The following is a 15,130-nucleotide window of genomic DNA, read 5'->3' on the forward strand; positions in this document are numbered from 1 at the left end:
ACTTAAGAAGTTTCCAAGTAATTTGAAGTCATGGTTTTTACATTTCGTGGCTAAAAATAAAATTTATATAACTAAGTGAAAATAGGATTCTAAATGCTTTCATTTTAGAAGTGTCAAATGTTAAACCTTGTATATGCTTACCTTAGCTATAGATTCTTCTGCAATTTAGAATCAGTTTAACAGATATATAAAGGCCATTCAAATGGAGTAGAAGTCTATTATTAAGCATATCTTCTTATTCTGAACCTTAAAACTCCCAGAGGGCAGATTCCTTTCATATGTCCTTGTCCCCGAGGTCCCTAGCTCAGTGCCTTGTACTTAAGTACTTAATAAACGTTTATGGAATTAGTAAATTGGAGATTGACTAACGTGAAGAATTTTATTTCCTTGAGTAGTTATCAAATAAGAGCCTGTTCCCCTGCTGTGTGGCCACCTCCTCCATTTTATTTTCCTGATTGTCAGCTAGGTGTCTTCATTCTGCTTTATCACCCTCCCAACACACACGTTCTTTTGTGAATGTATTTTTTAAAAGGATCTGGGATGGGGGTTGAGGGAATGTTTAATAATAAGGCTGACATGGCATTGTCTACAAGTTTATCCATGTAAGAAATGATTATATCATTTTTCTGTTACTGGTTGATTTTTACCAAATTTGAAGGACATTTTGGGGTGGTCTAATTTAAAATATAGATTGCATGCTATATGTAAAATTAACTTTGGTTGGCCCTGGAGGGGAACACCTCAAAATTTTCCAGAGAATTTTAAACCGGGGTACAGCAAGAGGCCCATGTAATTCTAACCTGTAGAAACAACACCATATATATTATAAAGTCTCTATGATCAGAGAAGATACTTTGATGTAAAACCCAGCATGGAAGTCACATTGGATTTGAAGTGTTAGTTTGCGATTAGTTCTTTTCATGTGAGCAGATCTACATAATATGCTTCCATTTAGGGATTTGCTCATTTAAATGTGGTTAATGCTTTACCAGGACAAGGCTTCCTTGACCAGCTAGTAGAGATCAGATTAGTGCTGTTGATAGGTAGGAGAGGCACAACCACCATAATGTATCCTCTTTTCCTGCTACCTAAGAATGCTGTTGACTTTTCCCTTGGGATAGGGGGCTTATTATTTCATGGTGTCAGGCATTTGTGGGGAGCTGTTGATGACTTACGGAACCCCAATAGTTATGAGACCTATATAAAGCCCAAAAGTTAGTGGAAAATTGGGAAATCTGCATAGACCAGAGGGAACAGCTGCAGTTGTAGCTGCTACATAAGTCGTTGCAAAGAAGGAAGTAAAATTGGCGCAGGTTGGAATGTGGGACCACCTTTGGCTTGCTGATCATTGCAGAGCCTGTGAAATGGAGACTGAGTGTTCCTCTGTTGGTCACTGATTGAGGACTTCAGACTTTGTATTTGTCCAGAAGGAAAGATTGTTTCATCTTTCATTTGGGAGGCTCTATCAGCATTGTTTGCAGTTGTCTCAAAGGAATTGCATTGAAATTTTTAGCGGTTTTTAAGATAGTTTTTAACCACTTAATTTCACCTTTTTACAGTTAGTATATAAATTAAAATGACTCAGTTTAGTCATTTACATGAGTAAAATGGAGGTATCATATAAGTGACTATGATAGTTTGCTGAAGGAATTAGTTAAATGAAGTTTCATAGATGTGAGGCTTGTGAGCTGCCACGTGAAGAGAGGGAAACTGTGTGGACTTAGAGCTGTAAGATTGGTCAGTTGGAGTAAAGCTTACATGGAAAGGTGAGGATGACCCCAGAAAATCAGAAAAAGTAAGTTTGACTAGTCTGAAATAAGAAATGGCATACGAGAACTGACAAGTAAGATGGTGATACTGGAAAGTAGACTTAAATAAAGTTTTATATTCCTGATGTGGATATGGCTCTAAGCCCAAATCCCTTTCTGGGGTTTCTGACCTTTCTCAATGCATTGTCTCCTCCACCCCTCCCTGCCCCCCCTATATACATAAACACAGAGAAATGAGAAGAGACAGCATTAAAGTGGCAAAACAGCCCAGAGGAAAGAAAACCAAACCAAGAGTGAAGACACCTGGTTTCAACATTAGCTGTCTGACTTTAACAAGTTGCGTAAGACTCAGCATATTAAATTTGAGTTAATTAGGAAATTAATCAGCTAAAAGCTTTTGTTTGGATTTTTCTGCAATAAATCTTTGGAAAGCCTGCAGATTGAGTTTTGGAATATTAATGGTTTCTCTTTCCAACTGCATATCCCTGATAATTTTGCACAAATGCAGGTAATGTCACATTAGAAAAACTGAACATTCATATTGTTTTCGTGACTATAGCTCTGCTGTAATAAGTAATCTGGTGGAAATCTGTTCTGCAAGAACTAGAAATAAAGCAATTTAAACTAGTATATTGATTTACTAACTTACTGTGTTGAATATGAGAAGAATGGGCAAGTGAAAAGTAGTAGTAAGATCCAGAAAGGTTAGAAATGCAGATACCTGGGAGATACCTGGGCCCTTTTCTTCAAAGTTCTGAATCTAAGTATATTTCTGGTGATGGGGCTCAGAAATGCTTCATTTAAAAAACAAAACCCAAACTAGTGATTCTGATTAAAAGCCAGAATTGGTGTTCACAGACTTAATTCTACTCATGAACACCTCTAAGTGCTGTCATTTTATTTTGGGGATGTTAGGAAAACTGAGGTAGCCTTTTTAAACTGTGGCAGTGGGTTAATAAAGCTTCTTAATCCTAGAATAGTAGAGCTATTAGATTGTAAGATTACAGGGGACATTAGCGATTATCTAATACAGAGACCAACAAACTGTGGTCCATGGACCAAATCTGGCCCTCCACCTGTGTTTGTAAAGTTTTTTTGTAACACAGGCATACTAATTCCTTTATGTATCATCTATGGCTGCTTTTGTGCTACAGTAGCATAGTTTTGTAGTTGCGACAGAGACTCCATAGCTCACAAAGACTAAAATATTTTCTATCTGGCCCTTTACCAAAAAAGTTTGTGGTCTTTTGAATAGATCAGACCTATCATTTTTATAGATGTAGAAACAAAACTCAAAGATAACGAGTGAAATACTCTGAGATTACACAGCCAATTGGTGGTCAGCGTGCAAAGACAATTTAGTTCTTTTTTCTGCTTCCATTCCACTATTTTTTGTTGGAGGTACTGATGCCTGGGTGAAATCAGAAAATAAATTTGTGGTACAGTTTTGCTTATAAGTTCATTCTTTATTACATTACAAGATGTAGTTCCTGGGGACAATAGTCTTAGATAACACAGCTGTACAAAAATCTTTTTAATTTGGGTCAGGGGTAGAATTTGATTGATGTATATTCTGTGTCCTGAGTACAAATCTTTGATTTGCTCTGCCAAGCAGTTTGATAACAGAATCCATTATTGTTGCTGTGCAGCCAAACGGACGGACCATCGAAGTGGCTGAGGAAGAGGTCGTCCGAACTCCTCGGAGTGCAGCAGCAGCCAAGCAGCCATTAGAGACACACAAGAAAAATGAAAAGGTCAGTTGGGAGCATGTGAAATTATATGCAAGGCTCTTAATAAAGAGAGTGACATATAAAATGTTATGTGTACACCCCCATTTAAGGAAAACTAAAAATCTGAATTTATCATAGCGGATGGATGGGTGGTGGAGGTTTAAGTAAGTTGGTTTTGTTTGTTTGTTTTTTAAGGAGGGATGTATCACCAAGTATTTTAAACATTGCTGTGACATCATTAAGTTTTCATTTTGCCAGAAACAATTTATTCATGACTTGAACATCTTTTATATGAGTAAGGTTCCAGATATGTAACATACCTCTTATTGGAAAACAAAATTGTGATACCTTTGTTAATAGTGCACTTTTGTCATGGAAAGCTTGGCAAAATTGTTCTATGGTATTAAGTGTTAATATAGATTTCTATTGTGACAGCGACATAATCATCTATAAGATACAATTTGAATTTGTTTAACAAAGGAAAATATTCTGTACTCAGGTCATTATTAAAAGGTTTGGATGTGCACTCTTAAGTTTTCAAATAACAATCTATTATACCCCATTAATGGTACATTCCTGGGATTTTATTCATTTTCCAGTTGCCAGTGTTAGAACGGACCCGTTTTTATTTGACTTAATTTAGTTTGTAAGTAGGCAAAATGTACAAGACTCTGTTAACAGTGGTACCTCCTGCTGTGGGCGAGAGACTTTTTATTTAATTCTTTTTGGTACATTAAAAACTGCAACCTCCCCCCACCCTTTTTTTTTTTTTAACCCTTGCATGCATAACTCCTTTTCAGGGAAAACGAACAAAAAAACAACCACAGGTAGGTAAGTGGTTTCTAGGAACCAAGGTGCCACAACTCCAGCCCCGTAGAGTAGTGGTGTGAAGTGGTTGGTACAGTTTCTTAATGCTCATAATTTCAAAATACCACTGAAGAACTGGTGAGATCAATTCTGCCCTGTAACCCGGTGAAATTGGTCTAGGGCCAAGACAGCTGCAGGTAGGATGGCTTAAAATGAAGGATGGTTGTGGGAAAGAATTAAATATATGTCTGACCTTGCCTTTGGCAGAAAAATAAATAGTAAATTACTTTTGTTAACAAATAAGCATACAATTTAGGGATTTTGAATTTACACTGTGAATAGTTTATATGCTTAATGTAGATGTATACTTCTCCCATCTAGTGTTTCCTTGTTCCTGGGCTTTCTCTCTACTAGTGAGCATTTTATACTTAACTCCTGCTTCCACTCCCTGAATTATCCTGAAAAATCTGTAGTTGGAATAATTAATCAACTACCATTCATCTCTGATTGATTAATTATATATAGATTGTATGTATCGAGATGTAAAACCATAGTTTAAAGTTTTAAATCATTCTGAAATCTCTTATGTTAGAAAGTAATTATAATGGTTGACATTTGTTAAGTATCTATAACATGGCAGGCACTGTGCAAGGTGAGGTATGTGTATATATCGTACATACTTACTTCATACATAATTACTTATTTAATTATAAGTAAATATATTTACGTATAATATAGTAGGGACAACTTATTGAGCACTTACTGGGTGTACTTTTAAGACTTTATAGAATATTTATACATGTTACTTAAATTATCCTCGCAAGAATGCTGAGGAGGTGGTATCATACCTATCTTACAAATAAGAAACCTGAGGCTTAAGTTACCTAAGCTTTTAAAAGTACAGTCAGTTCTAACCTAGACTAGACCCATCTGACTCCAAAGTCTGTGCTTTTTACTGCTCTGTATTATTTCTGATCCTTTCAAAAACTCTTCCATGGAGGCAAATAGTATTAGTCCCATTTACAGATAAGGGCTCTGAAGCATAGAGGGATTGTGTGATTTCTCTAAGTTCATACGTAGTTTCTGAACTGGGATTTGAACCCAGCTCATTCTGATACCAAAGCCCATGCACTGTTTAATCACTTGACAGAACCACCTCCTTTCAGTTGCCATTGCTTTTTTAGTGCAAGGCTTCTACCTTTGGTTTGTCACCTATTTGATTTGACTTTTTGCATAATAATAAATGCTACCACTCATGCCTAATGTTTCTTTTCACAATCCTACATCTTGAATTTATGCTTTTTAACTTGGTTCAGTCCAGGTGACTCTCATTTCAGTTAACTTTTTATGCTGTTGTGCTGTGTGCTTTTATGTGTTTTAAGTATGTGGGTTTTTTTTTAAGACTTCTTACTGTCTTTTTTCGTAAATAAACATCTTAGGTCTACTTATGCACCTTAATATATGTTATTATGTATTTGTTTTCCTCTCAGAGCCACGTTAGGCACTTTAAGAAATACAGTTTGCCCGTGAAGCAATTGAACTCTATGCAGTGATATTGAATACCTTGTCCTGTCACTTGAGTAAGCCTTATAGATAAAACTGTCTAAAAACCGTATATGACAAGAGCTATAGATATTGGGTCTATAAAGCAAGTTAAGCTACCAGGTCCATTTGGATATGAAGGTTAATGCTTCATTGATGCTAGTCTCTAGTAGAGTATACATTGGATCATTAGCCAGGCTGAATGCATTGTGCTATTTGATGATGAAGAGAATAAGGAGAAATGTAAGATGTACTTACCCTCAGAGAGATTACAGTCTAGTTAAGGAAAGGCAAGCATAAGAGAAGATACCAGGTAACTTACGGCCTTGAGTGCCAGGTATTCAGAGAAGTAAGATTATCCTATTTGGGTAGCCAGAAAAGATTGACTTAATTGGACTCTTGAGGATGGGGATGGTATTTCATTGAGTAGACGTGGGGAGGCCAATTTTGGCAGGGGAGAGAAACAAATGAACACAGTCATTGTTCAGCTGAAACAAAACAACATATTCAGACTCAAGGGAAAGCCCTAGACAGGTTTGACTGGTCAGGGTGGGGTGGGGTGGGGTATGATAAAAACGTAGATATGCTCAGCTGGCAGCAACATTTGTGATTAACAAATCAGCATTGCATCTGTGATTGTAAAGGTCTGAATTAAGATAGAAGTGTAAAGATGGTTAGTAAGAAAAATAGCAAAAGCAAAAATGTATAAAATTTGGTCACCGTCAGGTTGTTGTGGACAAAGTCAGTGGTGTCCTACTGAAATATTCATTATAAATATTAACAAGTTCTTACGTTTTCGTGACGCTACACAGAGTACAAAATGTTTTCACATCTCTTAATCCTAATGCACAGGGAGGAAGGTATTATCATTTTTTTTATACAGCTCATTGAAAAGAGTTTAATGAATTGCCCAGGATCACATAGCTAGTAAGAAATGCTCTCTCAATTTCTTTGAGGTAGCAGTTCTTAAAGTGTGGTCCGTGGACCCCTGTGAAGGGGTTCCAGGGACCTTTTTGTTGGGTCCCAGAAGACAAAACTGTTTTCAGAATAATTAAGACATTGTTTGTCTTTTCCGCTGTGTTAATATTTGCATTAATGGTGCAAAAGCAGTAGTGACTAAAACTACTGACTCCTTAGTACAAATAAAGGCAGTGACACCAAGCTACTTGTAGTTGAGTTCTTTACTGCAATCCACTTACAGTTGGAAAAAAAAATTAAAAAGCTAATTCCACTTAAGAGTATCCTTGATGAATCTGAAAAAAATGATCATTATTCATTTTATTAAATCTTGACTTCTGAATACATGCCGTTTAATTATTCTGTATGATGAAATGGGAAGTATGCATAAAGTATGCTCTATACTGAAAAACAGTGGTTGCCTTGAGGAAAAACACCTGTGCAGTTGAGTTGCAAGCTGGACTAGCCACTTATTTCTTGTTACTCCATTTTTAGTTGAGAGAACAACTGATAGGCCATGGTTATTTAGAGTTGGGTGTTTGTAGACATTTTTTCAAAAATAATCAAGACAGTTCAAGGAAAACAACTGATAGTACTGTTGCAAATGATAAAATGATTTGTTGCCAAGTGAAAATTAGAAATTGGGAAAATTTGTGTCTACCACCATGAGCTTGACAACATCCCAGTACTTAATGAATTTCTGATGAGATCAGCAGTGATGTTAACAAATGTGTTGGGTTTTTTTTAATATTGTATATAATGGATTGGGGTTTTTGTTTGTTTGTTTTTATCTATTTGGTTGCGCCAGGTCTTAGTTGCAGCAGGCGGGCTCCTTAGTTGCAGCTCACGGGCTCCTTAGTTGTGGCATGCGAAATCTTAGTTGGGGCATGCATGTGGGATCTAGTTCCCTGACCAGGGATCCAACCCGGGCCCCCTGCATTGGGAGCGCGCAGTCTTGACCACTGGGAGACCACCAGGGAAGTCCCCAGAATGTTTTTTGGGTTTTTTTATAAATTTTATTTATTCACGTATATATGTATGTATGTATGTATTGGCCACATCAGGTCTTCCTTGCTGCGCGCGGGCTTTCTCTAGTTGTGGCGAGCGGTGGCTACTCTTCGTTGTGGTGCACAGACTTCTCATTGAGGTGGCTTCTTTTGTTGCGGAGCACATGCTCTAGGTGCACAGGCTTCAGTAGTTGTGGGACGCGGGCTCAGTAGCTGTGGCTCGTGGGCTCTAGAGTGCAGGCTCAGTAGTTGTGCGCACGGGCTTAGTTGCTCCGCGGCATGTAGGATCTTCCCGGATCAGGGCTCAAACCCGTGTCTCCTGCATTGGCAGGCAGATTCTTAACCACTGCGCCATCAGGGAAGTCCCCCAGAATGTTTTTTAACCTTTTGGAAGATGTATGTAACTCAGTGAATCAGTATTTTCCAAACGCTCGATTCTTGCATGTTACAAAAGTAGACAAGTATAAAAGATTCATTTAAGGTGCATGGTAGACCAATGGATTTTAATGTAGTAAAGTATAGAAAGCTCATTGATGTAGTTTCAGATTCCACATTACAACAGTTTTTAAGAAACTACCACTTGACAAGTTTTGATGTAATATTTTTTCCTTCCTCTACCTAAAATCCTTCATGATTTCCCGTTGTTATTACTCGACAATCTTGAACATAATCCAGTGGCACTGTGGCTCAAGTCTCTTTTCTTACCTCTTACCTTCTCTAAGCTCCAGACACTTTGGTTTTCTTTCTTTTCCTTTTTTTTTTTTTGATTTAGTTTATTTATTTTATTATTTTTGGCTGCGTTGGGTTTTTTCCTGCGGGCTTTCTCTAGTTGCGGCGAGTGGGGGGCTGCTCTCCGTTGCAGTGCACGGGCTTCTCATTGCGGTGGCTTCTCTTGTTGCGGAGCACGGGCTCTAGGCATGCAGGCTTCAGTAGTTGTGGCACATGGGCTCAGTAGTTGTGACTTGCAGGCTGAGTAGTTGTGGTGCACAGGCTTAGTTGCTCCGCGGCATGTGGGATCTTCCCGGACCAGGGCTCGAACCTGTGTCCCCTGCATTGGCAGGCAGATTCTTAACTGCTGTGCCACCAGGGAAGCCCCCTGGTTTTCTTTCTTTTTTGTTAAACAGCTTTATTTTGAGATATACCATAGAACTTACTTCTTTCAAGTGTACAGTTTTGGTGTGTTTACAGAATTGTACAGCTATTACCACAGTCTAATTTTTAAACATTTTCCTCTTCCCAAGAAGAAATCTTGTGCCTGTTAGCAGTTGCTCCCCGTTTTCCCCTCTCCTCCCCTTGGCAACTGCTAATCTTTGATGTGCTATCAAGAATATCACAATTATCTGAAAAAAACTATTGAAAAACTCCTCCCTTTTCCAATTACATATCCACGTGTATGTAGCCATATTTTCTTCATATGCTTCAATCAAATAATATATCACAGTAAATTAATGCAAAAACAGATATGCAGGTCCAGGTTTTTTTAATGGAGCCAGACATAAAAGATATCTGCACAATGTAAAACATGACATGCTTCTCACTAAAATGTTTGTTTTGGAAAATATAGTTCTTTATATAGGTATAATTATATAATTAGCTTATTACTTTGAGATAAATTAATACATAGCTAAACAATTTCTTAGTTTAAATTTACAATATGGTAGATATCAATAGATAGAACCCACACAAAGGCTCTTTGATATCCTCAATACTTTTTAAAAGTTTTTATTCATTCATTCATTCATTTATGGCTGCGTCAGGTCTTAGTTGCAGCACTCAGGATCTTTCGTTATGGCGTGTGAGCTCTTTCATTGCAGCGCACAGGTTACTCTCTAGCTGTGGCGTGCAGGCTCTCTAGTTATGGCATGTGGGCTCCAGAGCACATGGGCTCTGTAGTTTGTGGCACGTGGGCTCTCCAGTTGTGGCGCGTGGGCTTAGCTGTTCCGCAGCATGTGGGATCTTAGTTCCCGACCAGGGATCGAACGTGCATCCCCTGCATTGGAAGGAGGATTCTTAACCGCTGGACCAGCGGGGAAGTCCCCTCAGTACCTTTTAAGAGTAGAAAAGAGTATCCTATGACCAAGAAGTTTGAGTGATTAGTGTTTAGAAGACCAAAGACAAAATTATTCTGAGGCAGCATAGATTTTACACAGGCATAAACTCTAGCAGTTAGCAAAATAGAGAAAAACCTTCATGCTCAGGGAGCTTACATACATTTGTTTTATGTTCCATAATACATCTTAGAAACTGTAGTTTTAAACCAGGGATTGGGAAGCCATGACCTGCTGGCCATATCAGGTTCTCTGCCTATTGCTGAAAGTTTTATTGGAACACACACACTTACTCATTTGTTTATTGTCTGTGGCTGCTTTTGCAATACAACAGCAAAGTTGAGAGGCCTTATAGTTTACAAAGCCTAAAATATTTACTATCTGGTCCCTTATTTGCTGAACCCCTGTTTTAAACTCCTGATACAGTCTTTTGGGTTCATTAAAATGTTTCATTATCTGGAGTGCTTTAATATCATCTGATTCTCTAGGTCTTGGACTCTTGACCTTCCAGGCTCCCTTGTGCCGCAGTCTATAGCTTTGTGATTTTTTGGGTTTCACCTAAGGAATTAGTTTTCAAAAACTTCTTTAAGGTAAACCAAATGTTTTTTTTAATAAAAGTGGGAATATCTTACCAGAGAAGCCTCATTTCTGCCCGTAGACTTTTCTGTGTAAACACCTAATGAATAGTGGAACTGAGACCAGAACTAGGACTTCTGCCTTAACCCATCGTTTTTCCACAATACTATGGTGGTATCAGGCAGGAAGTGGCAAGAGGGGATCAAAAGTGAAATGGTGAATTTGTATTTTATAATGCTATGATTGAAGTAAGAATGGAAGTGGAATCTCCATGTGGAACTAGTTTAGGCTATTGGAAATGTGAGAACCAAACTGGGAAAGAGTTCAGGGCTAGATAAAAGAAGTTCTTAAGAAAGGTTTCTTGTAAATTTTTTAAGATTATGAGTTGATAACCATGCTGTTTATGCAGTGTTCCATAACTTATGAGGTTACACCAAACATATTTAAATAATTAAATGGCTTGGATGATGAATCAAGTATACAAATGTAATAGCTCAAAGATTTTATTTGGGGGGACAGTGAGAGTTGGGAAGACAGGGCTATACGTAATGCAGTCTAATTTTAGGCTCTTTCATTGATTAACGAAATATTAATGGAATACCTTCTATGTGCAGGATATACTATTCTAAACACAAGAAATATAATGGTTGATAACACAGGATAAAATGGTTGATAAAAGAGTCACTATTCTCATGAAGTTTAGTGGGGAAAACAAGCAAGTATAGTCTCTAAAGTCAGATGGTGATAAATGCTGTGAAAGAAAATAACTAACCAGGGTGAGGAGAAAGAGGTTAAAGTGCTAATTGTGGGCACTTCCTTGCACCTGCATCTCTACTCCTTACTTCCATTCAAAAAAAATGTATCAGAGTAGTAGTGAGTGGAGAGATGCTGAGTCTAGTTTAAATCATACCTCCTCCCCAAAATGGGGGAAATCAATTGCAAGCCTGTCTACTTTTAAAAAGGTTTGTGATACTTTTCATAATTAATCTCATCCTGATATTGTGTCACCAAGTTACTAAGATTAAGAACTGCTAGTTCAGACAGAGTAGAGAAATGGAATTCGTATGCCTCTTGGGCCATTCATCCTTTGCCATTTAACTATGCCCAACTCATCTGTATGTTTGAGACAAGTGAGAAAAATAAATAGTGCCAAAATGTGTATAAAATTAGGGACTTGCCACATTTAGGCAGGAAGTGGATGAAATTGATCCTAAAGCATAGGTTTCTCAGACTTTTTCAAGTGGCAATTGCTAAAACTTTTCAAAATAAATTTCACTAACAACTTTTAATTTTGTCAAGTACACTTTTATTTTTGTTTATTTTCTTGGCTGCGCCTCCTGGCATGTGGGATCTTAGTTCCCTGACCAGGGATCGAACCCGCACCCCCTGCATTGGAAGCACGGAGTCTTAACCACTGGACTGCCAGGGAAATCCCATCAAGTATATTTTTTTTAATTTGTTAATTTTTTTTGCTGATGTTTTTAGAATTAATTTTTATTGGAGTATGGTTGCTTTACAATGTTGTGTTTCTGCTGTACAACAAAGTGAATCAGTTATACGTACATGTATATGTATACGTGTATGTGTACGTATACGTGTACGCATCCATTCTTTTTTAGATTTCCTTCCCATTTAGGTCACCACAGATGACTGAGTAGGGTTCCCTGTGCTAAACAGTAGGTTCTCATTAATTATCTATTTTATACGATAGTAGTGTGTAGTGAATCCCAGTCTCCCACTTTGTCCCACCCCCACCCCCCCTTGGTAACTGTAAGTTTGTTCTCTACATCTGTGACTCTTTCTGCTTTACCAATAAGTTCATCTGTACCATTTTTCTAGATTCCATGTATAAGCGATATTATACAAGTACATTTTTAAAACCACTGTCACCATTGCAAAAAAAAGAAAGGAATTTTGACACAATGGAAGAAGAACAAAAATCTCGGAAAGAAGTTTTTGCCATGAGTTAATGAAAAACCTTCATACACCAGCCACTAGTCAGCAGACCAGAGCACTCTAGTATCCATTTCTAACCTTTAGAAAATACTCAGCATTCCTCTTTTTCATGCTCTGTTTACTTTATCACTCCTGACATCACCAGCAGAGACTTTCGATGATTACAGAGCTGTAAGTATTAGAGAGGTCGGTTCCCCCAAATTTTAAGGACTAGTATTTCCAAATTAGAGAATTAATAAATTGAATAAGGATTACATTCAGAACCTGGCAACTTACCTTGTGTGTAAATGGCTAATTGCAAAATAAAGTATCATTTAACTAAAAATTTGTACAGTATTTCTCTTCTGATAGTTTTGTTGCAGTGCAAATATTAGATTATACTCCCTAAATTAATCTTTTCAGCATTAATTGGGCACTGTCCTGCCTTTCTTTATACTTTGTAGTTCTTTTATCTGTTAAGAGAGCAGTTAGCCATTTTAATAGATCTGCTTTTGCTGTCAAGGTATACCTTTTGCCACTCTAATAAATGATAGCACTTATTTGGGTATTGTCTAATATTAGGGAGTGTTCATTTATGTTAAGATTAAAAGATGAGCTTAATTATGGAAGTTATTTTTGTGTGTTTTCTTTGATAACCAGTTCATATTTTTTTTATATTTAAGTTCTGTGAATTTGAGAGCAAATTATTCATACTCTTAGAACTACTTTAGCATGTGCTTTAAAGACTGTAGTCTCCAAATTGGAATACATAAGAAGATCCACTGGGATGAAGGAAGAAGATATTAGGCTTTCTATTTATACTATTTTTTTTACCAAAATATTAAGCTTTACTCATGTTTTATATATAGTCATTGGCATCCTTATTTAGGATGTTAAAAGGTATTAATTAATTAATTGGGGAGAGGGAAATGACAGAGATAAAGCAAATGGGGTGGAACTTTAGCTGGGTTAAGAAAAAATAATGCACATCATTTTAGGCATTGGACATCAGTAGAGGGAGGGGGTACATGGTAAAGGGTACAAGGAAAGTCACCCTAAGCACCCAGGCTACCGTACTTTATTTTGAGAGAAAATTCATGGTCAGTAACGTTTGGGCAAAGCCAAGAATATTTAGAGATGACAGTCGTGTTGGAACCAAATGATTATGTGAATAAAAGAATATACGGTTGAGATTAATTTGTGGAAGACCTGTATCATATGAGGAAGTTATTAGACTTTATAGATGGTAGAAAATGGTAGGGATTTTTTAAATGGGAATGTAAATTAATTGGACTGGTATAGATATGTTGGGAGATGAGCAATGGGAGGGAAACCCTTGAAGATAAGAATTTCTCCTAATGTCTCATTTACATGTCTGTTTCTCCTATTAGATTAGTATAGTACACCTTCCATAAGTAGACAGTTTTATTTAGTTCTGTATACTGAGCTCCTAAAACAGTGTCTGACACACAGTAGGTATTTAATAACTCTTGATTGTATGAAGACCATTCAAGAGAGGCTAGTTTAATAATCCACCCAGCTCCATGGTGAAGCCTGACAACAACGGGGGGAAGAACTATGGGTAACAGGAAGGCAGAACTTACGTTCTCAGTTTTCCTTCAACTGTTAGCTGTAATGGAGCTGATCAGAAGTAAGACATTGACCTCAGTAGGATGGCTGGGTCAATTAGTAGTGTGTATACATATTTACTTTAAAGCTTTTTTTTTTTTTTTTTTGCGGTACACAGGCCTCTCACTGTTGTGGCCTCTCCCGTTGCGGAGCACAGGCTCCGGACGCACAGACTCAGCGGCCATGGCTCACGGGCCCAGCTGCTCAGTGGCACGTGGGATCTTCCCGGACCGGGGCACGAACCCGTGTCCCCTGCATCGGCAGGCGAACTCTCAACCACTGCGCCACCAGGGAAGCCCACTTTAAAGCTTTTTTATAGTATATTATGTTATTAAGTCTCATCCGAGTGAGAGGTTACTTTTAAAGTGAGGTTACTTTTAAAGGTCATAGTATAAAATCAAACAAGATGGAAGCCTAAATCAAGATAATTTCCCTTACTTTTCTGCAGATTTTATTTTAATGACAAATCATAGTATATTTCAGTGTGAATGTAATTCCTGTCCTTTTTCCATAGCTTCCCTCTTTTTAAACAAAAAAAAGCTGATTTATGCATGCGGCTTTGTAGTCAGCAGTCTGCTTTCACATCTTATTTAATCCTTAAAAGAACCTTATGTGGGGAGAGAGGGAGACGCAAGAGGGAAGGGATGTGGGAACAGATGTATATGTATGACTGATTCACTTTGTTATAAAGCAGAAACTAATAAAAATAAAAAATTTTAAAAATTTTAAAAATTAAAAAAAAGAACCTTATGTGAAGTTAGTAGGAGTTTTTGTCCCATATGACAGTTGGGGAAAAGGGTTTAGAGTGATTCAACCCTAAATCACATAGCTAATACATGATTGAATTTATATTTGGCATTATATGTAGAGAGTCAGAAAGGAAAGTATTTGTGAGGCAAGGCTCTGGAGTCAGAACTGGATATTAGTCTTGTTTTCAACACTTAACACTATATCTTAGGCAAGTTATATAATCTCTTTATGGCCTCAGGTTTCCTTATCTGTAAGGCGGGGGTACTTACTTTACTTAGTTTCTGTAGGTGTGCGCTGTCCAATATAGGAGCTGTTTGCCGCATGTGGCTATTTAGCATTCTTTTTCGTACTGTCTTATTAATAGTTTTTAATATTGATTA

At 37.5% G+C, this 15,130-nt stretch overlaps 1 protein-coding gene across 3 annotated transcripts in view; it reads left to right on the forward strand.

Moving 5' to 3' along the window:
* Positions 1-15,130, forward strand: part of MTDH (metadherin) — a 53,017-nt gene that overhangs the window by 9,347 nt on the left and 28,540 nt on the right. For all 3 annotated transcript variants that reach the window (XR_013811343.1, XM_079722486.1, XM_079722487.1), the window contains exon 2: positions 3,419-3,523. Coding sequence is in view for 2 of the 3 variants with exons in the window: in XM_079722486.1 (XP_079578612.1) it covers positions 3,419-3,523 (105 nt within the window). In the remaining variant the exon portion in view is untranslated. The remainder of the gene's footprint in view (positions 1-3,418; positions 3,524-15,130) is intronic.

This window comes from Hyperoodon ampullatus (assembly GCF_949752795.1).
Source record: "Hyperoodon ampullatus genome assembly, chromosome: 17".
NCBI lineage: Eukaryota > Metazoa > Chordata > Mammalia > Artiodactyla > Ziphiidae > Hyperoodon > Hyperoodon ampullatus.